The sequence below is a fragment of the Anabrus simplex genome, chromosome 6 (assembly GCF_040414725.1).
Source record: "Anabrus simplex isolate iqAnaSimp1 chromosome 6, ASM4041472v1, whole genome shotgun sequence".
NCBI classification, from domain to species: Eukaryota; Metazoa; Arthropoda; class Insecta; order Orthoptera; family Tettigoniidae; genus Anabrus; species Anabrus simplex.
Genome location: NC_090270.1, coordinates 70,570,284 through 70,596,312, shown reverse-complemented (window position 1 = coordinate 70,596,312; position 26,029 = coordinate 70,570,284). Strand labels below are relative to the sequence as shown.

Below are 26,029 nucleotides of genomic sequence, written 5' to 3'. Positions count from 1 at the left end.
AAATGATATTTATTACATGTAATGATATCCACATGCCGGCTTACTTGTTTGTTAATTTTCTAAACCCGATACTGCGTGAAAGTGTATGTCTAATTTCATTCTGAAAAAGTTACAGTATCACACCAGAGACTTCTGTGGCGAACAATTCAGTTTTCTTCTTCAAACGTCATCACCTAACCTAACCATATATGTAACATGAAAACACATTTTAAGGGCATGCAGAGAAATAATAAACCTCCTCGTTAAAAATGTACATGGGAATGGCTTTTCTGAAATTTAACTGACGTGAGAAAATACAAAACTATCCTCTGAAATAAGTGATGCACTCTGCCATATCCTGAGATATATCGCATTCTTACTTATTTTCAGTGTATAGTATTAAAATTACGGTAAACGATCGTTTACTTCGCGTTTATTTCTAATGTGTTGGGAACTGCTATCAACCACGTTATTTATGTATTTATTACGAAAACGTGTTCTCCTCTTTCATTTCTAATTTTCTTAACGGAACAGCAGTTCACGGGTATTACCGTATTTACCCGTGTATTAGACCCCCCCCTGGCTTTTTGAGACAAAGAAAATTAAAAAATAAATCTTGCCTATAAGACACCCCAACGTAATTCATCAGAGAACAACGACGATTCCGCTTCGAAGCGGGTACAATTCTTATTGCAGCTCTGATGACATCGCACAAATTTGTGAATAGTTTCGTCCGTACGACCTACTCAATGAAAACTCATCGAATCCATGAGGTACATCTGTGTTTTGTAGTTAAGAAATGTCCGCCTCTGTAGCGTAGGTCTACTGCAGCTCTGATGACGTCGCACAAATAGATGAATAGGCCTAGCTTCGTGTCCAACCCGCGCATTGCAAGGGTGCATCAGTCATCCTATATGTCTGTGTTTTGTAGTTAATAATAATATCCGCTAGCGTAATGGTTAGCACAATTAGTTGCTGTTTTCAGGGGTCTGACTTTGATTCCCGGTACCGTACTGCCAGAGATTTACGAATGGCAGGAAGGTTGATACGCGGTAAAAGCGGTACGTGTAACTTTCCTCCCCTGGGGGTGTGTCTAAAAAGAGCTGTACCACCTCGGGATGAGGAAATGAGTTTACTTTAGTTGAGAAATATTCGCGGTTGTTGCTATTTATACAGCAGCCGAGATCATTAACAGAGTGGTCGTTTAATATCTCGTAACTCGGGCCAATATAGGTATATATTTGGAGAGAAGTAAGTTTAAAATGTGATAAAAGCTATCCAATTAAAACGATTGTTTTACTCGCCAACGTACCTAACAAATAATAATAATAATGATAATAATAATAATAATAATAATAATAATAATAATAATAATAATAATAATAATAATAATAATAATAATAATAATAATAATAATAATAATTTTATGTCCCCTCGTACTTTAAACAATTTTTGGAGATGCCAAACAAAACATACTAGGGTATGCGTTAATAAAAAAAGAGAGAACGAACGTACGAAATTAAACATAATGATAATAAAACGCATTACCGCCACACCTGTAGATATCCATAAATGCGGTATATTTTCCTGTTATTTATTTTTATTTTTCCCGTCGAACTTTTGCCACTACCAGGGCGATAATATACCTAACCTAAACAATGTGGTCTGCCTTATCTCATGGACAGCTGTTTACTCAAATCCTGATGTGATAAATGTAAAGAACAAGCATGAAATGTACTTAAAAATAAGGGTCTGTGTTTCAACAGCCGCAGTTATCAAAAGAATGTTTCTAGTTGCTATGTATTACATTTGGAAGTACAACTCGTAACATACGCTAGTTATCAGCTGATGGTTTGGCATGCCTTCTACAGCACGGCTTTTTTCGGAAGGAGTGGCTTCTGCTACGTATTCACCGACTGGGAATAGATTTACACTGTTTAGACTCTATAGTCAGGAACGAAATTATTTTTAAAAGGTTCAAAAAGACTGGACCTCGTATGCTCTTGATTGCATTGCATGGCTCAAAGAGAATGAAGCATGGCTGACGCGACTGGATCTCATAGGCAACGGACTGGCGAGAGATAGCAGTGAAGAGGATGTCACTTAGAATGCCGACACGCCGGTAGCAAGGCAGGGAAGTTGGCGGCGCAAGGTGATAATTGAAATGAAAGCAGTGATCAGGTTTACTGTGTGCTAGGCCTACTGCTGAACTGACAGAGACAGATGACTGGCCATTAAGTTCTTTTGTATCAATATTTAATTATATGATACCACGATACCCTTATCCCTTTCTTCTTCGGTATCGAGTATGAAGTGAGACGAATCTTCGTAGCAAGTTTTTACGGCCGTATGCCCTTCTTGACGCCAGCCTGTATCTAAAACGGACTTTTATATGTGCCGTAGGCCTAAAAGTCGTTTTCACCATTTATTGTCTTTTTACGTTTAGAAATACTGCCTTCCAAGGAAAATAGACAGTATAACTTAAATACATTCTAAGTTTGTTAAATAATAGTACGTATAGAATATTTACATGTACAATTTATAGCTCTTTGTAACCTAGAAGTCGTGTGTTCGCTGCACAAAATTTTGAGATTATCGCATATTGGAACCCCCCCCCCCCCGCCCCTTTACTGTTTTTGGCTGTAAAAGTGGGGAAAAAAGGGGTCTAATATGCGAGTAAATACGGTATTAAGTATCTCTGACATTGCCTTCAAATTTCGATGAGAGAGTATGTAAGTGCACATAGCGAGAAAATGTGGCAAACGCTGCAGTTTTCTTTTTTTTTTTTTTTTTTTTTTGGCTAGTTACCTTACGTCGCACCGACACAGATAGGTCTTATGGCGACGATACTTATTTAATTAGTGTCACCTAATTTAACCGTATATATATATATACCATGAAAACATATCAAATGCCAGTAGTAAAGTGATAACCTTCTTGCTATAAATTTACATGGGAACAGCCTTACTGAAATTTAACCAGTTGTGAGAAAATATAATTGAACCTCTGAAATCAGTGTTACGCTCTGCCATATCTTGAGGTGTATTGCATTCTTACTTAATTTCACTATTAAAATTATGCGATAGTTTACTTTAGCCTTCATACTAACGATTTAACAACTGCTGTCGACCACGTTATCTATGCATTTATTATGAAAACATATTCTCCTCTTTCATTTCGATTTTGCTTTATGGAACAGCAGTCGACGGGTATTACTAATAGACTCCAACACTGCCTTTGAATGTCAATGAGAGAGCTCGCAAGTGCACATAGTGAGAAAAAGATATTGTTCCAAAGATGATCGATCGCATTTTGTGGCAAACTTTTCAGTTTTCTTATTCAAACAATGTCTCCTAACTTAACCGTACTATATGTATGATGAAAACATACTTGAGGCGCCAGTAAAGAAATGATAACCTTTTTGCTATAAATTTACATGATAATAGCCTTTCCAAAATGTAATCAGATGCGAGAAAATATAAACTAACCTCTGTTAATCAATGATGCTTTCTGCCATATCTTGAGGTGTATCCCATTCTTACTTAATTGTAGTATTACCATTAAAATTAAGCGATTGTTTATTCAGCCTTTATTTTTAACAAGTTAAGAACTGTTTCTATTTCAGAACTATTTTAAATAGTTCTGTAATAGATTCAGACTAGTCAGTACGGATAAAACAACCATATTAACCTATCATGGTTAAGTTTATCAACATTAAGAACTGTTATCATACATGTTCTTTACGCATTTATTACGATAACATATTCTCCTCTTTCGTTTCAAATTTTCTTTACGTTACAGCAGTCGACGGGTATTACTAATCGACTTCGACATTGCCTTTGAATGTCGACAAGAGAGCTCGCTAGTGGACATAGCAAGGAAACGATACCAAAGGTGATCGATTGCATGCAACATAATCGCTGGGGTGCATAAATATCAGTAGCGGAAAATATCACGCATGCTTGATCGCTCATAATAACAGATGCTCTTGCAGTAACTAAAGGATAATACACAGTTTTTTTTTTTACATAGTTTATGCCCCATTGGGGCACTTTAATCAGTCATATTCATTAAAGTCTAATAGTATTTAAATAGAGTAATCTTTTCAGCTTCTACTTCTGCTCCCAAAACTTCTTCATCCTATCGGATCTGGCTGCCCTTTGGTTGTCAGTAATGGTGTATTTCCTTCGTTCAGATGTTATGAGTTTGAATTGCAAGTGTTTTTTCCTTAGAATTCTCTTCTCAGCCTTCAATTTGGAGCATTGATAAATTTAATTCTAAATCATTTATGATCTCTGTTAACCACGTGTTCTTCGTTTTGTTATAGGAATATAGGAATTTTGAAGGCATAGACAAAAAAATGTTGTTATAACGGTGTTCTCCTTATGTGCCGTACTCACTATATTGCACTTCTACTGTGTAAGTCATATGTTTACCAAGTTTGGTTGAAATTGCTCCTTGTGGTTTCCCATTTTCACACCAGGCAAATGCTGGGGCTGTACCTTAATTAAGGCCACAGCCGCTTCCTTCCAACTCCTAGGCCTTTCCTATCCCATCGTTGCCATAAGACCTATCTGTGTCGGTGCGACGTAAAGCCCCTAGCAAAAAAAAAAAAAATTTGAAAAAAATTTGAAAAATATTGCTGGTTGTGTTCCAGAGCTATGTTGGTACATACATATATACACACATACATACACGAGGACGGAACATGACGACCTCACCTCACACCACTACTCTTTAGCGGCAGCCCGGTGTCTGTGAGCAGCTTACAGGATTTACTACATCTACTGTAGCCGGAGTTGCCAAATTGTCTACTGCACTCTACATGAAGAAAGAGTAAAGACTGAAGAGAGTGTGGGAGAAAGTGGTTTGGCAACCTCTTCACACCAAACAGTGATCACTTAGAACGTGTTAACTTAGCAGGGTGCAGGGTGTGATTGATTGCTGGCTTTCAGCTCCCTTCCAGGAACTGAAATTAGAGACATCAATGGGTCATGGATTCCAGAGAGAATAAAAATAAAAAAGAAGCAAATCGGTCCAGTAGAATGGATGGACATACTGGACAACACTGTTTTTAGTAATTTTTTAAATATATAGGTAGATGACTTTGAAGATGTTTAAATTGCAATACTAACCATAAATAGCAGTTACTTTATTTCAAAATTTCTGTGCTACAATGCACAAGTTGAAAAATATGTGCTAAGTGTGGCTGAATGGCTCTTTACAAGTTTGTTTCATATTCTTTTCTCTGTTTTAAACTTCAGTAAATAGTTTCTTGTGTATGCTATTAATTCAGTCTAACACTTTGGCCGAATGGTCAGCGTAGTGGCCTGGATTCGCTGAGGATTTTAACTGCATATGGTCAGTTCCTCTGGGTCAGAGACTGGGTATTTTTGTTTGATTACACATCTCTTCGTCTACACACAACACACCACACTACAAACCACCACAGAAACATACAGTAGTACATACGGTTGGCATCTGGAAAGGCATCTAAACTAGGCTAAATCCATTCATAGTGCTTACCCTTGGAAAAAAGGCCAGGAAGTAGTAGTAGTAGTAGTAGTAGTAGTAGTAGTAGTATGCGTTATTCACTAATAGAAACAAACCCCAAGATGCAACATTCCCGAAGGGCCATGGTCTACCTGGCGACTGCTCCTCAGCCCGAAGACATTCATATTACGAGGTGTCGTGTGATCAGCACGACGAATCCTTACAACCATTATTCTTGGTTTGCTAGATAGGCAACACCATCTTACCGTCAGATAGCTCCTCAATTGTAATCACGTAGGCTGAGTGGACCTCAATCCAGCCCTCAGATTCAGGTAAAAAACCCTGACCTGGCCGGGGATCAAACCCGGGGCCTCCAGGTAAGAGGCAGGCACGCTGCCCCTACACTGCGAGGCCAACGTATTCACTAGTAGAGTGTTCGCATGTAGTTTACACCTGCAGTGATAAATTATGCAGAGAAACAGAGGAATACAAAACAGTACAATTTTTCACTGTCTTAAGGAGCTGTGAGGTAGTGGCAAAAGTACATATGTAATAACTAATAGATATAAGAGTAAATTGATAAATATAAATACAGTACAATGTATCAAGTAAATGATATTACATAAGTCTTAAATTCCCCTCTCAGCAGCAGTCTTTCTTTCCTCATCCTTCAGCCCCACCTAAGATACCCCTTCTCCCCTTCTGCCCTCCCTCCCGACAACCCTTCCCCTTCCTTGTTTACCCCCTCGCCTCTCTCCCTATCTACTCCTTTGTTCACATTGCCTGCTTCCTGCAGCAAGTCAGTGCTTGTTCCCTATCCACTCCTTTGTTTACATGGGCTGCCTGCTTCCTCCAGCAAGTCATTGCTTGTTCTACATCAGACATTAGAGGTGAGTCTTATAAATAATTTTTCTCCTTTTTAATTTCTTTTTTGTATATTTATTCATTCCTAATTCATGCTACCATTTCCAGATATACTTCTTTGCCTGTGGTCCTAATTCAACTTAAAGACATCATATTGTGACAAGAAGATCATAACCTTAATTTTTACTATTACATATATTTTAATGTTATAATTATTCCTACAACATTATCTTTGTCTGGTATACATATCTTTTAGTTATCAGATAATTTGTTTAATTTTTATGTGGCTGAAGATTGCCACTAAGTGGCTGAAACTAGTCCCAAGACTTGTGTAATATCATTTACTTGATATATTGTATTGAAAAGGTGGACCCTCTTGTCAATTTACTCTTATAATTGCACTTCAATACAGAACAAAATGAAATTAATAGCTTATAATAAAACTAATAGATCTCATGAAACATTTACTGTCCTAATATTGGCATGTTTTGAAAATTTAATTTGTGTTTATTTATAGATATTTTGTCTAAGTTACTTCAGGTTCTGTTTGTACAGGGAGTTCCTTGAACAGGCTACCAGAATAACATGGTCATTTGAAGTGATAGAAGAAAATTCTTCTGATAAAGTTACTTCTTTTGAACAGAGACATAATGTGGTGATGTTAGTTTTTTCATAGTTGAAGATGCAAAAGTTGACTTTGTTATTTCAGAGGGTTTAATGTTTTGTTATTTACATTTTAACACTGCATTTGATTATGTTTACAACAACTGTGTTTTAATGGTCATTCAAGAAAGTTGAAGCTAAGGATAATTTATTCCAGGGAACAGATTAAATTCTTGGTTGCCCCCTGCATTTGGAGCCATACAAATTGAGTGTAAGCAAACATTGTGTATCTGTTAGCACCAAGTGACTTCTATGTAATGATGTTCATAGTGCATTATGTAAAAGTTGAGAACATTGATATGGTTTACGTTTATGATAACTGTACCGAGCTCGATAGCTGCAGTCGCTTAAGTGCGGCCAGTATCCAGTATTCGGGAGATAGTAGGTTCGAATCCCACTGTCGGCAGCCCTGAAAATGGTTTTCCGTGGTTTCCCATTTTCACACCAGGCAAATGCTGGGGCTGTACCTCAATTAAGGCCACGGACGCTTCCTTCCCACTCCTAGCCCTTCCCTGTCCCATCGTCGCCATAAGACCTATCTGTGTCGGTGCGACGTAAAGCAACTAGCAAAAAAAAGTATGATAACTGTTGTGAAAATTACAGCAGCAGTACAATTGTTTTCTGAATGATATCCTGATACTCCCACAACTTCATGACCTATTTTTGCAAACACAATCAAAACATTTCAAGACATTGGAAGCATGGAGAATAAAAGATGCCAATGACACTAGACAGCCGATGAGGGAAATTCAATTAACATCTGAGCCTGTGTAACACACGATCCAGTTCCACAGTTTCCAGACCGTTAGTTGATATCCACTGCTCTTTAGTTATTTTACATGTATTATTTTTATTGTAGAAGGTAATCTTTTTAGCTAAGGAGGCTGACTGATTGTTGTCATTTCTGTTGTTAAAAGTTGATTCCAGTCTAAATTTTATCTTCGTATTTGTCATCTAGATACTGTACCTGACCTTGTGTGTAAATATTTTTAGTTCCACCACCACCACCACCACCACCACCACCACCACCACCACCACCACCACCACCACCACCACCACCACCACTACTTACATATGTGAAGAATGAGACTGTTATTTGTAACCGTTGTGTTCAATACTCAAAGCTGAGTCTGTTTTAAACATTATTCTGTTATACTGTACCTTAAGTTGCAATAAATTTGATTAGTTTCATTATTGCTAATTATGTCATTTCTTTTATTTCATTTGCAGAGCTTAGGTAGCATTACTCCTGGTTTTGTTGCTCCGACCGAAACCCTGGAAAAATCTCTTGAGACGAGCGTAGTAAGTGGTAGTATGGCAGAGTCTAGCAGTGTTGATGGAAAAAATTCTGTTGCAGATAAAGAAGGTAATCTTATTGAACATTAGTGAATTCTCTATAATATTTCTTACGATTTTTCCACCTTTTCTTTTCTAAATCAGTCTCTCCCTCCCCCCTCCCGCCTCACTATTAGTGCCATCAATTTTACTTTGGTTTGACTCTTTGTTTTTTCCCCTCCAAAATTAGGATGCACTACGCAAGTGAACTATGAACAAAAACTGTACCCAAGATAATTTTATATTTCTGATGTAAATGTTGAACCAAAGGAGAGAAAGAGGTTGACTTTCCCTGCGTTGGAGTTCATTTATGTCTATGAAAGTTTTTCAGCAGAAATTGTTATCTTTCAGAGGCAGAATACGGAATCAAGCTGTGTGAGGGATAGTGATTTACTTAGGCAAAAATACGGAAGACATAGACACAGTAGTTCATATTCTCACAAAATATATTTTGACATTGATTTCATTCAGTGCAACAAGATGGTCTAAAATTCATGTGGAGAGATTGGAGTTAAGCAAGGTTATTCTGCTGAGATCACAAAATACTATGGAACTCCAGAATACTTGTCAAAGCTTAATTTAGATAAGTAAGAAGAGGATGCCAGAAGACATTGTGGCATGAGTAAAACAACTATATCAAGGCACTAAAAGCTCAAGCCAACTTCAAGCAACTAGGTCTGATGGTTTGAGACAAGAAGTCATACGGCCAAAAAATTATATTATAGATGCAGAAATTTTTTCCTGGAACTGGAGTACGTATAGAGAGGATAGATGTGATAGTACGGTGAGTATTCATACTGGTGAAAGAAGAATTTGTAAGCTATGAGAAAGTTTAAGGATGAGAAACATGAAATTCCAGGTGTAAGGCTCATATCTAAAGATAATAGGCAACTTGATGTTTTTCGGGTGTACATATCTGGAAGGGGTGACACTGACACAGAATTATTTGATAAGATGATCAGCTGTGTGGGGAATGACACAGAAAAGAACATGATTGTAATACAGTAAAACCTTAAGACGATTCTGCGGGGGAACAACAAAATTGAACTTGTTAAGTGAGGAAACATACTACTGAATATACAAATAAAAACTATCCAACAGGGATATGGAAACACTAGATACGATTTTTTCCTACACGAGTGCATTTTACGTTGTGTATCCGCGGGTACAGTGAAAACTATATCTACTATTTCTAAAGATGAGAGGAAAGTATTAAAATGTGTGAAAACCATTAGAAAACAAATATGAAAATCTTCACTGCTGGAGCTTATAAAATAACCAGTGCACTGAAAGGTGTCCAAAACACAAGACAACAAATATGAAAACATATCCACAGGGGCCAATAAAAATATCCAAGTATTATGGCAAATCACACGCTTTCTGAAACAAATGTTAGTAGAAGCCTTTTATTTTGGAGCAGTGGGTTATTCAACATTATTTTCTGGTCACACTCGACTATGTGCGACCGGGAGGAGTCAGGAGGAATGACCGACCGCCATTTTCAAAAACTTCAACCAAGTCGAATGGTTGAGTCGAAACTCGAAGGTGCGAGTTCAACATTTGCAACTCTGCGCGCTTAAAGATGCGAATGCCAGTCCACTTTCTGAAAGATTTACATTTTGTCTTCATTAGTAAGGAATTTCATAACTTTTTACGTATCCATAACTAGGCTATCACAAGACAAATATGCTTCACGTTAGTCAGTTTCACATGATTATGTTCCTAATTCAGATATAGGCTATCGTTTCACGTGACAAAACTTTGCTGTACCACTCAACACGAAATAAATTTCTAACTTCTGAATGGAATGCGAAATACAAGCACAAATAGGTTCACTTTTTCCGTACTCATGCAACTGTGGCGACAGCTGTTACCCGAGTTGTAAATCACGTTTCTTTCACAAGGGATGACAAATAACATGTTCTGGGCTGGGAAAAATGTGATCATACTTGTAGTAAGCAGTAATAGCGAAAATTCATAATGCGATAGGTATGTTTATATGTTCATATGTTCCTAATTTAGATATAGGGTACAGTATCACGTGACAAATATTCCCTACACTTCACTGTACCACTGTCCGACTCGTTAGCTGAATGGTCAGCGTACTGGCCTTCGGTTCAGAGGGTCTCGGGTTCGATTCCCGGCCAGGTCAGGGATTTTAACGTTCATTGGTTAATTCCATTGGCCCGGGGGCTGGGTGTCTGTGCTGTCCCCAACATTCCTGCAACTCACACACCACACACAACACTATCCTCCACCACAATAACACGCAGTTACCTACACATGGCAGATGCCGCCCACCCTCATCGGAGGGTCTGCCTTACAAGGGCTGCACTCGGCTAGACATAGCCACACGAAATTTTAAAAAAACTATACCACTCAATACAAAACCTATTTCTAACTTCTGAGTGGAATGTGAAATACAAGCACACATAGACTCACTGTGTTATTCAGCATTCTTGCTGCTAACTGGCAAGCAAAACTGAACATTGCTGAGGCTAACGACTTGCTCCCTGTATGTGCTACATACGTGTAAAGTTCAGGAATTTAAGGTATTTTTCCATAATCACGCAACTGTGTCGACGGATCTTATTCAAGTTGCAGATCACATTTGTTTTACAAGGGATGACAAATAACATTTTCAGGGCTAGGAAAAATGTGATGGTACTAAGTGGTAATAGCGAAAATTCGTGACACGATAAGCAAGGTATTTTTATATAGATTTAATATGATGAGAATCATATTAATGTTAATGAGGAATGGACTAATGAGGTTTCACTGTAGGTAGAAATAGCCATTTCAATTTACCAAATATTAATGGGAAGGTAATGTGAATGAGAGAAAGAGTGACAAACAAGTGGCAAATAGTTAATCTGGGAAGAACAGCTGAATCAGAAAGTAATGGGACCAACCAGAGGGAAGAATATTCTAAACATGGTGATGATAAAACCAGATGAGCTCTCTAGAGAAACTGAAACGGTATAAGCGATCATGAAGCTGTAATTGTTGTAGTTAAAAATAAATGGAATAGAAAGAAAGGTTGTAAAAGTAGGATTGTTAGGCAGTACCATATGGTTAATCAGACATGACTCTTCCACCACTCTTGCTTGTCCTTCGCCAATTTCAGTTCCTTTGTCACATTGTCCCTAAAGGCCTCTCGTGAAGTAGCATCTTTCAGTTTCCACTACTTTTTTTTCTTTCTTGTTGGTTCACTTTTTTTAACATCTATTCTCTCCCTGTAAGATGTACTCGGCAAACAAGAAGCTTTTGCTGAGCTGCCACTTTTGCCATTAACAACTTTGATGCATGTTATTTCCTTCAGATGTTGTCTTGTACACATTATTTAGTCAATCTGACTTCTCTTGACCCCACTCATATATGTCACAGATTGCTCTTCTTTCTTCTGATACAGGGTAATGACCACAGCAAGAAGGAAAGGCCATATAATTCACTTGTAAGACCCTAGTTAGAATATGGTTCCAGTGTTTGGGACCCTCACCTGGATTACTTGATTTGAGACTTGAAAAATCCATAAGAAAGCAGCACGATTTGTTCTGGGTGATTTCTGACTAGTGAGTAATGTTACAAAAATGTTGCAAACTTTGGACTGGGAAGACTTGGGGAGTAAGGAGACAAGCTGCTTGACTAAGTAGGATGTTACATGTTACAAATCTCATGTTCTGAGCTGTCAGCGGAGAGATGGTGTGGAATGATGTTAGTAGACAAATAAGCTTGAATGGAAGTTTTAAAAGGAAATACTGTATTTACGCGAATAATCCCTACATATTCTTTTAAAAATTATGAGGCACGAAATTGGGGTGCGAGTTTTATTTGCGTCAAGGTTGGCAACACGCTCCTGGCTCCCCTAATTTTCGATGTTGAGTGAACAGTTATGCTTTGTACAACCGCAGATGGAAGAAAACTGTCCACATATGTCAAATTTAAACGGAAAACAATTCAGAATTTTAATTCTAAACTGTTTTTACATTTTAACATTTTTACATTTTAAAAGATAGTATTGTACAGAGTAATTTAAATTTTATGTGTATCACGATAGAACGCATCTTCCAGAACGTGCAGCTTTCCATACTTTCACTCAATTCGGTGTGTCTTTAGTGTGTTTCATAGTTGAAGTTCAAGTGAAATCGTAATTCTTATGTATTCCGCGTTTTAAGAAATGCCACAATATCGCGTAGCAGGCAGTGCGCAGAGAAGCAGAATCTGAGAAAACTGGCGATGCCGACAGTTGGCGTAAAAGTATGGCTCATAATAATTATAATCAATTTGTACTCACCGAACAATATTGCCAGTGCTGATGAAACTGCATTTTTTCTTTTTTAATGCCGAGCCCAAACGGACTTGTGGTACTGTACTGTGTTGCAATGCAGACGGAAGCGAAAGACTTCCTCCCCTCGTCATAGGAAAGTTCGATAAGCCACGATGTTTGAAGGGCATCGAGCATTTACCGTACAAGTACAAGGCATCTAAAAATGCAAACAGTATAGTAAACCAAAAAAAAAAAAAAAAAATATTAAGTACTTGCACAGAAAAGCCAACATGATTTGTCCTCGTCCTTGAATTGTGTTTTTTTTCTCACGTTGCGTGAGGTCATGTTGCCACTGATTTATCCAAGTGCATTATTTGAATAATGTAAATTCACCTTGTTGGATATATTTCGGAAATAGTTTTTCTCATGGTATTTGAAAGGTTTAAACTGTAAATCAAGGTGATTGCATGCATTAACCCCTCAGCGCCGACCTCTATACGTGGTATAGACCCATACATGGTTTCACATTTACGGCTATAGCGCGAAGAGTTTTGGAGTTACTGATATGCAAATTGTTTTGTTTCCAAGAAGACATTTTCAGGTTTATCAGTGTTGTAAATAAGAATTGAAAAATCGTTATAATGTAGTTGTTTTTGCAAGGATAATTATTTGTCAAATAAGTCTGAGCACTAATCTCTTACTTTTTTTAAAGTCTGTTTGCTTCATTCTTTCCCACAGAATAAAATAAAGAAATGATGATCTGAGAAGTTTGTCTTTTCGTGTGATGTTCTTTGCTCTATTTGTACATTGCGAGTGCGATTTATTTATTATATTTGTCTTTATTTCTTGGCTTGTAATATTTTCGTAACTCTCCACGAGCGCTCTGTGTAGGCATGAGTTAGTGCTGCTTTCTGTCATACGATACGAGAACCAGTTGTTCATGGTATATATCTCGTTTGAAGGACGTTGTCTCGACCTTTTATCTGAAATATGTATCGAGTTGGTTTGTTTCGTCATAAATGTTATTCCTCTCATTCAGTTTCGTCCTGTTGCTTTCGGTCTCGCTGCAGCTTCATCAGTCCGTGTGACGCGCCGCGCTCAGTCATGGTATGACTGACAGTAACGTGCTTGAAATATTGTATAATTCAGATGAAAGTTTAGTCGGAAGTACTAGTGACAGTATAAGCAGCAGTGATAATGAAATAGATGATGTAGCAGTGGTAAATGATGAGAGTGACGATGAGGAGGAAACAGTACTTGGAAATTTCCTGTAAGAGACTATAGATAATTATACAGGTCAAAGAGAAGTTTTCAACGGTGAATTCTGATTGCTAAATTCTCTAATAATACTCACACAGGTCACAGAGACAAATATTGAGCAATTACCTTATCGGGTTCAGCTGGTGAAAGGTTTGTTTACAAAATACGCTCGCTCGGGAGGGGAACGAAATATTCAAGGCCGGCGCGAATCAGATTATACAGTTCCAAGGTTGCAGGAAAGATATTTTATCAGGAAATTGCACCCAAGAGTTGGAAATCCAAACCTCAGAGACATTGTATCCTGTGTTCAAAAAAACGGCGAAAAGAAGACGTCAGTGTACTGCTGCCAGGAGTGTGACTTGAGTCCCTGTCTCAAAGAGTGCTTCGAACTCTATCACACAGAACTAAATTACTAAGGAAATGTGAAACAAACCTGTAACCTCTGCATGTACATAGTTCTGTCATAAGGAATTCCAAATTTCGTGAAAATCGGGTTACTCTTATACTTGCAGTAACGCTTTAAGTGAATCGATGTATTTCAGTCGCGCGTAGTTGAAATCTCATCCGGCCGTGGGGTAGGAAGCTATTCAAATGGCTGCGACGCTGAGGGGTTAATGCAGTTATGGGAAAATAGAATACTTTGTTACACGAGTGAAGTACCATGGCGGGAAATCGTACAAGGAGAGTCACTGTACTGTAGTGCAATGCAAACGGAAGCAAGGGAGAGATATCCTACAGGCTAAATCCACTCGTAAACCTCATAAACTTGTCCCAGCCTCATTTATTCACGAAAATTCCCTTTTATTATATACTAGCTGACCCGACAAACGTCGTTCTGTCAAAAATAAATGACAATGGATCAAACTCAAATTCAGTTTGTACCAGGTGAGTTGGCCATGCGGTTAGGGGTGCGCGGCTGTGAGCTTGCATCCGGGAGATAGTGGGTTCGAACCCCACTGTCGGCAGCCCTGAAGATGGTTTTCCATGGTTTCCCATTTTCACTCCAGGCAAATGCTGGGGCTGTACAATAATTAAGGCCACGGCCGCTTCGTTCCTAATCCAAGAACTTTCCTATCCCATTGTCGCCATAAGACCTATCTGTGTCGGTGTGACGTAAAGCAAATAGCAAAAAAATAGCAAAAATTCAGTCTGTACTGCACACAAAAATCAGAATAATGCAAATGACTACATCATCAACATCAAATGAGTTAATTTTCTACTGCTACCAAAAGTTAGTAACAAACTACTGGAAAAACGTGTTTTCATTACCTGCAATATTAATATCCTGATTGTGAATAAGGAAATGCTCAAATAGGTCACAGCATATCACTACCCAGAAATAACCCTGATAGACTGTAACGTAGATCGGAACTGTTCAGCAGGTCTTCAAATCCCTCACAGAGCCATAATTATCCCCCGTTGCAAATCAAGTAATTTGATGAGTTGATGGCGTGAAGATAATGTGGCAAAACTTACTCCTCTTTCTTCGTAGGAAATAACTATCATAGAAAACACTGATTCCAATCAACACTATGAAGATATTTTTCATTGTATTTTGTTTTGTTTGATTACCTGGCGCGTAAACAAACAAAGTTGATTGTTTTCCAATAGGGAAGAGGCAACATACAATTGGCCATGCGAGAAACATGGGTTTTCAAGATTAATGCTGCAAACACTCAATGACTGCCCCTGGGATTTATTTATGGTCATAGCAAAAGCGAGCCGCACTCAAAACTGCAGTCGTTTAAATCCAAATGGTATGTCAATCGGAATCATATGGATGCGTGTTATCAAAAAAGTCTTCTCCTTTATGCTTCCCTGTTAGAATAGTTGAAAAGAAAGCAAAATGGGGGATAAGTCTGTCTGTTATATGTTACCTTGAATGTTGGTATGAAATTGTCCCGAAGTGCATTATTTGTTGCCCCAATGAAGTCATTTGAAAGCAGTTGTTGGATGTTTGTAAGGAAAGAAGTTGCTCCGCCCGCATCTTATAGGCGGCATGAGTCTTGAAATTAGTATACTGTATATGGAAGCACACACAAAATAAACCAATCAACCAAAGAAATCGATGAACTTGTTTGTTGAGAAGCGAAGATTTAAAAACAATCAGGGTAGATAAAGGTCTCCAACTTTATAACAAAACTCAACACTGCATACGACTGTCTGGAGTGCGTACGCGCGAAAGCAAAACCCAAGGAGGCATTCTTCCTGTCACAAACTGAGAACTAAGAAAGATAAGAACTTGGGGTTTGTTTTAAAAATAACTTCCATATCTGAAGACCATTTGCCTCGCTTTGACCCCCCATGCAAATTCAATAGCAAAGAAGTTGGCCAGCGACTGACTTTTTCCTGCCTGCACATAAAAATCTCTGAACATGACTGAAAAGAAACGCAAATAGTGCATGTTCTTATCATTTAAATTTAGAAACAAAGTTATCTACGTCGAGCTGAAATGTTCCTTTACCAGCAGTGAAAAAATTACAAATATAGTGAATATAAAATAGGAGTTACGACATAAGTTCTAAGGAGGTAACATTCCATTATATTAACATTTTCACACTCAGTTATTTTGTAAACCTTTCTTTTGTTAATGGCATCAAATGCGGCTTGAAATTTTGTACATAATCCGATATTCACCCATTTTAACCGATAACATATTTACAGACATTTTGCAAATGCGCTGCATTAGAGGAGGACAGCGCTAAGCGCAAACGTGGGAGAAGGAAAGAGATACAAACAGTTTGAATGGAAGAAGAGAAATGGGGTTTTTACATTTTTTCCTGACATTTTTTCTAATTTTTCTCTTCGTAAAAACCTTACTCGGACTTACAGATATTTGAAAAAAAATTAGCCGAATTGGTCCAGCCGTTCCCGAGTTTTGAGCTTAGCAACATATTTAGCGATTCATTTTTATTTATATAGATAAGACTGGTGGCTGGACGTAAGGCGCGAGCGAAGTCCATCAAATACAAATAAGAAGCAGCGAGAGACTTCCTGCTTCCTCCCCTTGTCGTAGGAAAGTTCACAAACCACAATGCTTTAAGGGCATCGGCTACTTTCCATGCAAGTACAAGGCATCCAAAATGCATACAGTACAGTAATCCAATGAATCCACTTGCACAGGGGAGCCAGCATAGATTTCTCCTCGCCTTTGAATAATTCTTTTTCCTTCATTGCGTTATGCATTATTTGAACACCATAAATGCAACTTGTTGGATACATTCTGGAAATAGTTTTTTTCATGGCATTTGAAAGTGAATTAATGTTAATTGCATGCAGTAATGGGTATTAGAATATTTTGTGACGCGGCGAGATTTGGCATTTCTGAATTGCAAGTTGGCGGTTAATTCGAAATAACATAATTGGAAGTCCAATGTCTGCGTTCCAAAGACTTCAAATTAATGAGGTTTTACTGTATCACAACACTAACACCCGAATTCGCCAGTATGTCTGTTTCAAGTGTTTACATTGTACAAAAAGAATTATCCACCACCGTTCGTGTTACTATCCGAGTAAAAAGAGACCGCTTGTGAGAAGTGTTTTAAATGTGAAGTGTGACGAATTTGCAAGTAATTTAGGAGAGGATTCTAGTGATGCAAGAGACATTGAATTTTCCGATCTACAGAGAATCGAGCCTATTGCTCGTTCAGATTAATGAAATATCTGTCACGTAAGTAGACCTATTTGCTAATTTTCATGGCAAATATATTTCATGGCAGTGATGATGTATTTTTATCATCTCAGGCAAAGCAGCTATATCCGAAAATTTACATGTTCATATTTGCGTAAAGACCACCTGGACCTCGCGGAGTGATACGAAATGTTTGTTTATCCATACGTTACTCTTTTGATGGAAAGAATTATAGTTCATTTCATTTTTTTTTTCAAAATTAGCCTTCCTAAAATTAGGGTGCGTGGATTATTCACGTAAATATGGTATAAAATGAAGATAAAGTTGGAATTCAAGAAGACAGATTGGGGCAAATATTTGAGGAAGAGGAATTAGGAATAATTTACCAAGGGAGATATTCGATAAATTTCCAACAAGTTCTAAATCATTTAAGACTAGGTAAATAACTGATAGGGAATCTGCCACCTGGGTAACTGGCCTAAATGTAGATCATTGATGATTGAGAAATAGAGTGCAACTGGGAAGCTGCTTATCCTGACTGCTCTTCATAAGCAGTATGGATGAAATTATCAAGATAATCAAGAAGAAAGACAAAAATACAAATATGTTGGTGTTTGTGATTGATGTCATGATACGGTTAGAGAGGGAAGATGAGGTACAAAAACTAAATTGGTAGTAAGAAAAATTTAACAAGCTTGGATTTAAAATCAGTCAAACCAAAAGAGTATGTTTGCTGGTGAGTAGAGGAAGCAAAGTTGCCACCCTGAGACTGGACAGCCAGGCTGAGTGTCTCAGACGGTTAAGGTGCTGGCTTTCTGAGTCCAAGTTATCAGCTTCGATCCTGACTCAGTCTGGTGATATTTGAAGGTGCTAAAATATGTCAGCCTCGTGTCGATAGATTTTCTGGTTCGTAAAAGAACTTCCACGGGACAAAATTCTGGCGCATCGGCGTCTCTGAAAAAACGTAAAAGTAGTTAGTGAGACGAAAAGCCAGTAACATTATTTGAGACTGGACAGCGTGAAATTGAAATGATTCGTAGCACTTCAAATACCTTGGAAGTATTCTGTTGGCCAACAAGAGAGAGATGTATGAAATGACCAGACAAAGTTAAAGCAGCTGCAGCCTTGTACAATTCTGTTTCTTTCTGTTTTAGGACAAAAGGTTTCCCCTACAAAGCCAAAGTGTCCCTTTATACGACCTACTTGCTACCGATTCTGATTTATAGGCGGGAAGTTGCAAAGCTGACCAAAACTACAAGCAACAGAAATTAAGTTCTTTAGGTAATGTATTCACAAGACCAGAGGAGGCAGTATCAGAAAAGAATATCTGTCTCCAACTAGGGCTACAACAACAGTGTGTGCTTGAAATTATATTAGCAGTACTGAAATGGTTTGGCCACATTATGAGGATGAAATCAATAAGATTGCCGAATGGTTACGCTGAAAGATTACCAGCAAAAGACCATGAGGCAGACCTTGAAATGGCTGAGGAAAGCAGATCGAAAAAGACCTGGCCAGGAGCAGCCCAAGATAGAAGATACTGGAAGAGAAGTGGTGGTATGATAGAAGTGTATGGAGGCTTGTTCATTACAACACTTGGCCTTATGGTGTAGAGAATAGATGATGATATCATTATTTTATGACCTGTGAAGTCTGCAAGTTCCTCTTCTTCTTCTTCTTCTTCTTCTTCTTCTTCTTCTTCTTCTTCTTCTTCTTCTTCTTCTTCTTCTTTTTTTTTTTGCTGATGTCTTAAGTTCACATTACTGAAGGCTGAAGATGACTGAATAAAGTTCAAATTCGAGTACCTGAAATGGAGTAGTGCATGGTAAAAACGACATCTCAAACCCATTATCAATGCAATATGTTGTTTGAAAATTTATGCAGATATTGTATCATACTTTGTTGGTTGCTTAATAATTGATGCTACTGCATTTATATTTATATATATTTTTGCTCTGGCCTTTTATTTTTGTGTGGTATTTGTGATCTTAAATAAGTTGTTCAGTAATGTTATTGTTTCTCATGATCAGCTCTCACTCCATTTTGTTTTCCCCCTTGTATCCAAGAATCGAATAGCCCGCCTGGTGGCCACGATCATTAAGGCGTCAAGTCTATATAGTTTGACACCATGGTTAGCCAGGTGAGTCCTATTGGTTGAAAAACTTTTCACCATCAGAATGTTGGCCAGCAGGGTAGGAAAGGTGGTGATATACAATTTATAATCACTAGTTTGCAAGCCTAAAGTCTGGATTCAATTCCCAACCTCTCTGCAGTGTTCATATGGAGTGAGGGCATATGACGCTGTTGATGGTGATTCGTCCATCACATAGGAACATTAAGCTTTGAGCAGCTATGTGACAGGAGTTGGCCATTTGCCAGCTCTGGGTTTCACCCTTTTCTTTCCTGTTATATATCATGTCATTCATTTCATCTCATGAACTCCTCTGATGTGGTTACGTCAGGAAGGGTATCCAGTCATAAAAACAAGCTGCAGAGTTTCATCTCGCTTCATACCCAACCCCGTAGAGAAACAGGACAGGGGTTGGGCATACATCCCAGAATTGAGTAATGTGTCATGAAACTCGGTGATCTACAAATGCTCTCTTCACATTACACCTTAAGTTGGAACTGATATTTTCTTTTTGAAATTTTTTTTTTTTTGACTCATTTTAAGTGATACTCAGAGCTAGTTCCTTTTTGATTATCTAACCAACATGTCAATCATTATACTCTTGATTTTTAATGAGAAAATACCTGCCAGATGCCAATACTATGTGGTATCTTCTTGTCTGCAGATTCTATGAGATTCAAATACAGAAAAGGAAAATTGTAATTTTTTTGCCCCAAAAAGCATTTTGTATCATGCTTGTGAAATACTATGACATATATACTGATGAACAATTGAATTAGAGATAGCTACCATTTTGGCAAAATGACACTGTGGTCAGACTGACGAATGTAATAGTTCGACGTGGTACAGGACTCTGATGTCGTCAGACTTCGTACTAGCCATGTCCTTGTGAATAACAGGTGAGCACAGGATGGGTAAGACACAAGATCTTGCCACATTCGATCACAGCCAGATTGTTGGTGCCATCTATATGGGTTATTTCAATTCTGAATTCGTAGAGGCAATGGGTCTTCCATGGACCACCATGTCCAAAGTGTATCATGAGTACATAGATTCAGGTAAAACCACCATTGCCAGGGTCAACTGCTGTGGAGTACAAAGTGCTGTATTAAGGGCGGATAATAGACGGGTCACAGTGCAAGAGAGATGAATGATAACAACAGTGAGGTACAGAAGCCACCATCTCATTTGGGTACCACTGCTCATCGCAAGTCACAGACACATGGCATAGGAACTCTCAAAGTGTAGAGAAAGATCGCATGGACAAATGAGTCGTGGTACCTTTCTGTACATGCCAGTGGAAGGCTATGAATGCGTCACAGAGCACTCGAGGCTATGGATTCTTTTGTCAGTGGGATACAGTTGAGCCCAGAGATGATTGCATCATTGTATGGTGAATGTTCACGTGGGATGAATGGGACCCCTGTCACATCTGACAACGTCCCTCACTAACGAACGATACAGGAACCTGCTGTCAGATAATGTCCACCCATTTGTTCACCTCCAGTACACTGCAGGAGACCTGTATGTTCAGAAAGACTGTCCATTTGCTCCCGAACTGTAATTGATCGGTTCAATGAACACTCCATGGACATGAGGATGCTTGCTTAGTCTCTTAAGGTCATGCGAACTCTATCCTATTGAGCACATCTAGAATGCCATAAAGAGAGATATGTGTGTGTGTATATCATGATCCTTACTTGAGTATTAACCCATGAACGCCTAGCGTTGCATATGTGCAACGGCGTGCCGGTGCTCTTTCCTTTCAATGTATGAAGTTGTTTTCCAGTAAAGGAATGAAAATTACGCACGTATTCTGTAAAGGGAAGTGTTGTGCTTTGTTACGAGTCGGTTAATCAATAGTCCCCACTTGATTGTTGACGAGATGTATGTTTGAATTTCGCCGTGTGTTCCAGCTAACACAATGGCATACCGTAAGAGGTAAGATTCGCCATATAACTTTATGATTTAGAAATAATTAACCTCTTTTAGGAAACCCAGGAAGTAAATTCATCAGAGTTTGAATGTAGCACGATTCCTTTTACAATTAATAACTCGTGGGCGAGTGAGATCCACATAATCCCGGCGTTGCATATTCGCAACGCTAGGCGAATCCGTTGTCAAATCACTTCCTTATGTACCTATTTGGTATTGAAGTGTTTGGTATTGAAGTGTTTGTTATTGACGTAACAACCCTTCGTTGCTGTGCATGCAATTCAAACTCATATACCAGTTTTGTTATGCATATTATTAGGCTGTTATTATGTCCGGCTCCATGGCTGAATGGTTAGCGTGCTGGCCTTTGGCCACAGGGGTCCCGGGTTCGATTCCCGGCAGGGTCGGGAATTTTAACCATAATTGGTTAATTCCCCTGGCACGACGACTGGGTGTCTGTGTTGTCTTATTCATAATTTCATCCTCATCACGACGCGCAGGTCGCCTACGGCAGTCAAGTCAAAAGACCTTCACCTGGCGAGCCGAAGTCCTCGGACACATCCTGGCACTAAAAGCCATACTCCATTTCCAGTTCTCATTATTATTATCATTATTATAACAATCAGGGGTGGTAGGAAATTTTTTCTTGTATATATAAGAGGAAATCGTAGTTGAATAGCGCCATTTATTCGATTCACATTTATTTAAGCAGAAATTCTCGAGGAGGTAGAGAAGCGAGATGAAGTAGTAGATATATATATAGTAGGTACTGTAAATAATGTCTTATTGTATATAAACTATTTTATTTTGTCTCTTAGTAAATAATCAACTCAACAATAACTTATATCTTCTTCTCCACGCTCATTGTCCAAGTATTTTCATTATTACTCGAAGAAAACAACATGTGTTGGTACCTTGCAGATTACTACTTAAGCGCCTAGCGTTGCATATATGCAACACCCTATATTTCCGAAACTAAACATGTTTGCTTCAAAATAATGGATCTTCCTGGAATAATACCCTATTCTAAGAATGTTTATTAAGAAAAATTGAACATTTCAAAAAATAAGAAATTCGGGCATTCAAGGGTTAATGCATTTGTGGTATAAAATAACATAATGATATTTATTTATTTAGTTTGTTTTGACCCATAAAGGATCACATAAAGCAAATTATGATTTGTTGTTGTTATTTTTCTTGTTCTTCCAGAATTCTTTCATCATGTTGCTATGTTTAGCTCGACATTCGTCAGTCCACTTTCTCCTAGATCTGCTGCGCTTATCTTCTAAAGCAACTTCCCAAGTGTAGATCTCTGTCTGAAAGTTTTACGGTCTTCGATATCTGTAGGTGTGATGTTGGCGTTACTGAGATCAGTTTGGACTTGTTTGATCCAAACCATTGTCTTTAATATTTGTGAGTACATCAATATTTTCTTTGTTAGTCAGTTGTCATCTAGCCTTATAATGTGGCCATAAAATTTCAGTCGTCGTTTACGGAAATCTGTTTCAATGTTTGAGTATTTTCCTGTGATCTTGTGCGATTTTAGACAATATCCGTCATCTGAAAGTTTTGGGCCAAGGATTTTTCGGATGATTTTCCTTTAAGCTTCCTTGATATTTTCAAGATCCCCTTTATAATTGAGGTTAAGGTCTCACTGGCATAGAGTGTTTCAGGTTTGACGACCATCGTGTAACGTTGAATTTTTGTGTCAGTGCTCATGCATTTATTGATGTAGATGTTTGCTGTTTTCCCATATACTTTCCGCATTTTGAGTTCATATGTGTTTTGTGCTATTCTTTCTGTACCTGTAGGTTCAATGATTTCACCTAAATATTTGAAATGTAATCTTGTTTATTGTGCCATATTTTGTTACCAACGTTTGTGGTTCAGAGTGTTTTGTAGCCATGAATGCAGTTTCTGTGAAGGAGATTTGTAAACCAACTTTCCCGGCACATTCTTTGAGGACTTCAGTCTGGTGAATTGCCATCTGCCCATCTCTGGAGAGGATTACCAAATCGTCAGCAAAGGCTAAGCAAGTAATGTTGATATTATTCTGTTTTCTTCCTACCATGACATGTTTCCAGATGTTGCGACTTTTCAGTTCTTTTTCCCATTCTTTGATGACCTTATCAAAAGCGATGTTGAACAACAACGGATAAAGTCCATCACCCTGCCGGACACTGGTTTTAATGGGAAAAGGTTGAGAGATATCTCCAATGAATTTGAGCTTAGAAATTGTGTCAGAGTTTGTTGGACGAGTCGTCTTGTCTTCAGATTGAGATTGTTTTCTTCGAGTATTTTTTTTTTTTGCTTTATGTCGCATCGATACAGATAAGTCTTATGGCAATGATGGGACAGGAAAGGCCTAGGAATGTGAAGGAAGCAGCCGTGGCCTTAATTAAGGTACAGCCCCAGCATTTGCCTGGTGTGAAAATGGGAAACCACGAAAAACCATCTTCAGGGCTGCTGACAGTGGGATTCGAACCCACTATCTCCTGGATGCAAGCTCACAGCAACACGCTCCTAACCGCACGGCCAACTCGCCCGGTTCGAGTATATTAAAAAGAGATTGTCGATCAGTGGAGTCATAAGCCTTCTGGAAGTCAACAAATGTACAGATGATTCAGAGGTTTCGCGTGGCTCGAAGTTTCAAGGTAGATTTCAGATTGAAGATTTGTTCGACGGCTGATCTGTTTGAAGCCAGCTTGATATTCATCGATGAGGGGCTCGAGTTGTCCTTGTGTATGTAGTAGATGACAGGCGGAGAGAATTTTATAAGCGATGGGTAAGATGGAAATTCCTCTGTAGTTATTTACATTAGACTTTTCTCCTACAACGGTGGAAGAGGAAAATAAGTCCCAATGGCGAAGAAGGTGGAAGAACTCTTTGATGCAACTTAAATTGATTAGTGTCTGTAGTGGTACCCAGCGGCTAATGATCAGCATCCGTTAGCTCAGTGAGCTCTGTTGGAAATACCATGTTCCAAAGGCCTTAACAACTTCTGGTATTATCTGGTCCTGGCAGTCACCAGGCCAAACCAGTCAAGTACAAGCAAACATAATTATATTTTATTTAAACTATTTTTATCCTTTTTGTTTAATTTTTAGATGCTGCTCCCTCGGCTGACCCAGAAGACATTTCAGCAAGCACTGCAGGTGGTGAGGCTGGTGAGACCAATGTAAATATTACTGACGAAGAAAAAGAACAAATGCTTGCCCTTGGTAAGTTTTCTCATCCCGTCTCCGCTTCTCTTTCACTTCAGAATGACATTAATATTTCATATGGTTACTTGGCAAAAGGATGGGTAGCAGTAAAGGTAGCACGCACCAAAGTAAATATCAAATTCTGTACAATGAGGACACATATCTGGAGACTTAAAGAAAACATTAAAACCTGCTTCGTATGACTTTGAGGTATGGTATAACCTTGATTTTACGTGACCTCAGTGTATAATAAACCTCTATTTAACACAAGAGATTTCAATTTCTGAAAATCTTTATATAAAAAATTGTCTTTCTGTGTGTTCTTTGTAAATATTTAACCTGATAACTGACCGTTGAATGTCAGAAATTGTGCAGAGGAAATAGTAGTAATACGGTGTGATGACTCAACAGTAGAAGATGATATAACCATGTTAGAGGTGGAATTAGCAGTCCGTAAGATGAAAATGAGGAAGGCACCAAGGGTGGATGAAATTCCTGTGGAAATGATTAATGCTGCTGGACCTGTTGGACTACAATGGGTGTACAGATTTTTAAAGTGCATATGGAAACAGAATTATGTGCCAGAAGACTGGGGAAAGGGAATAATAATACCCGTTATTAAGAAGAAAAACATGTGTGATAACTAAAGAGGAATCACACTCTTATTGCAAGGTGCAAAAATACTGGAAAGGATATTAGAGAGGAGAATGAGAACAAAGGTAAGGAGAGTTGCAAGAGGAGAAGTATGGCTTTAGAAGTGAAAGATCTGCTTTGGACCCAATCTTCAGCATGAGGCAATTAATGGAAAAGAATTGAAAATATGGAAAGGTCCAGGTCATGCCATTCATAGATCTAACAAAGGCATACAATAGTGTTCCCAGGGAGAAAGTGTGGGAAACTGTGGTCAAAAATAGACTGAGTTCACAAACTGTAGAAATGGTGCAAGCAATGTACAAAAATTCTCAGCGTTGTACAGACTCAGTTTGGATAGACAAAATGGTTTAGAAATGAAACTGGACTAAGACAGAGGAGTGTGCTGTCACTTCTTTTGTTTCTAATGGTTATGGACAAAATTGTAAAGGAAGCATATGGGAATAGGGAGATGAAGTTATGATTATTTGCAGACAATATTTTGGTCTGGCGAACAAACAGGAAAGAAGTACAAGAACAACTTGAGGCACTGAACAAGAAAATTGAAAAGTGTGTTATGAAAATTAGCGCAGAGAAAATCAAGACCATGGTGATGGTGGAAGGGGAGAGAACAGCGG

General features: G+C 38.4%; 1 protein-coding gene across 4 annotated transcripts in view; it reads left to right on the top strand.

The window, feature by feature from the left end:
* Positions 1-26,029, top strand: part of ema (C-type lectin domain containing ema) — a 177,194-nt gene that overhangs the window by 68,664 nt on the left and 82,501 nt on the right. For all 4 annotated transcript variants that reach the window (XM_067149861.2, XM_067149863.2, XM_067149860.2 and 1 more), the window contains 2 exons: positions 8,230-8,365; positions 24,666-24,779. In XM_067149861.2, the coding sequence (XP_067005962.2) occupies positions 8,230-8,365; positions 24,666-24,779 (250 nt within the window). The remainder of the gene's footprint in view (positions 1-8,229; positions 8,366-24,665; positions 24,780-26,029) is intronic.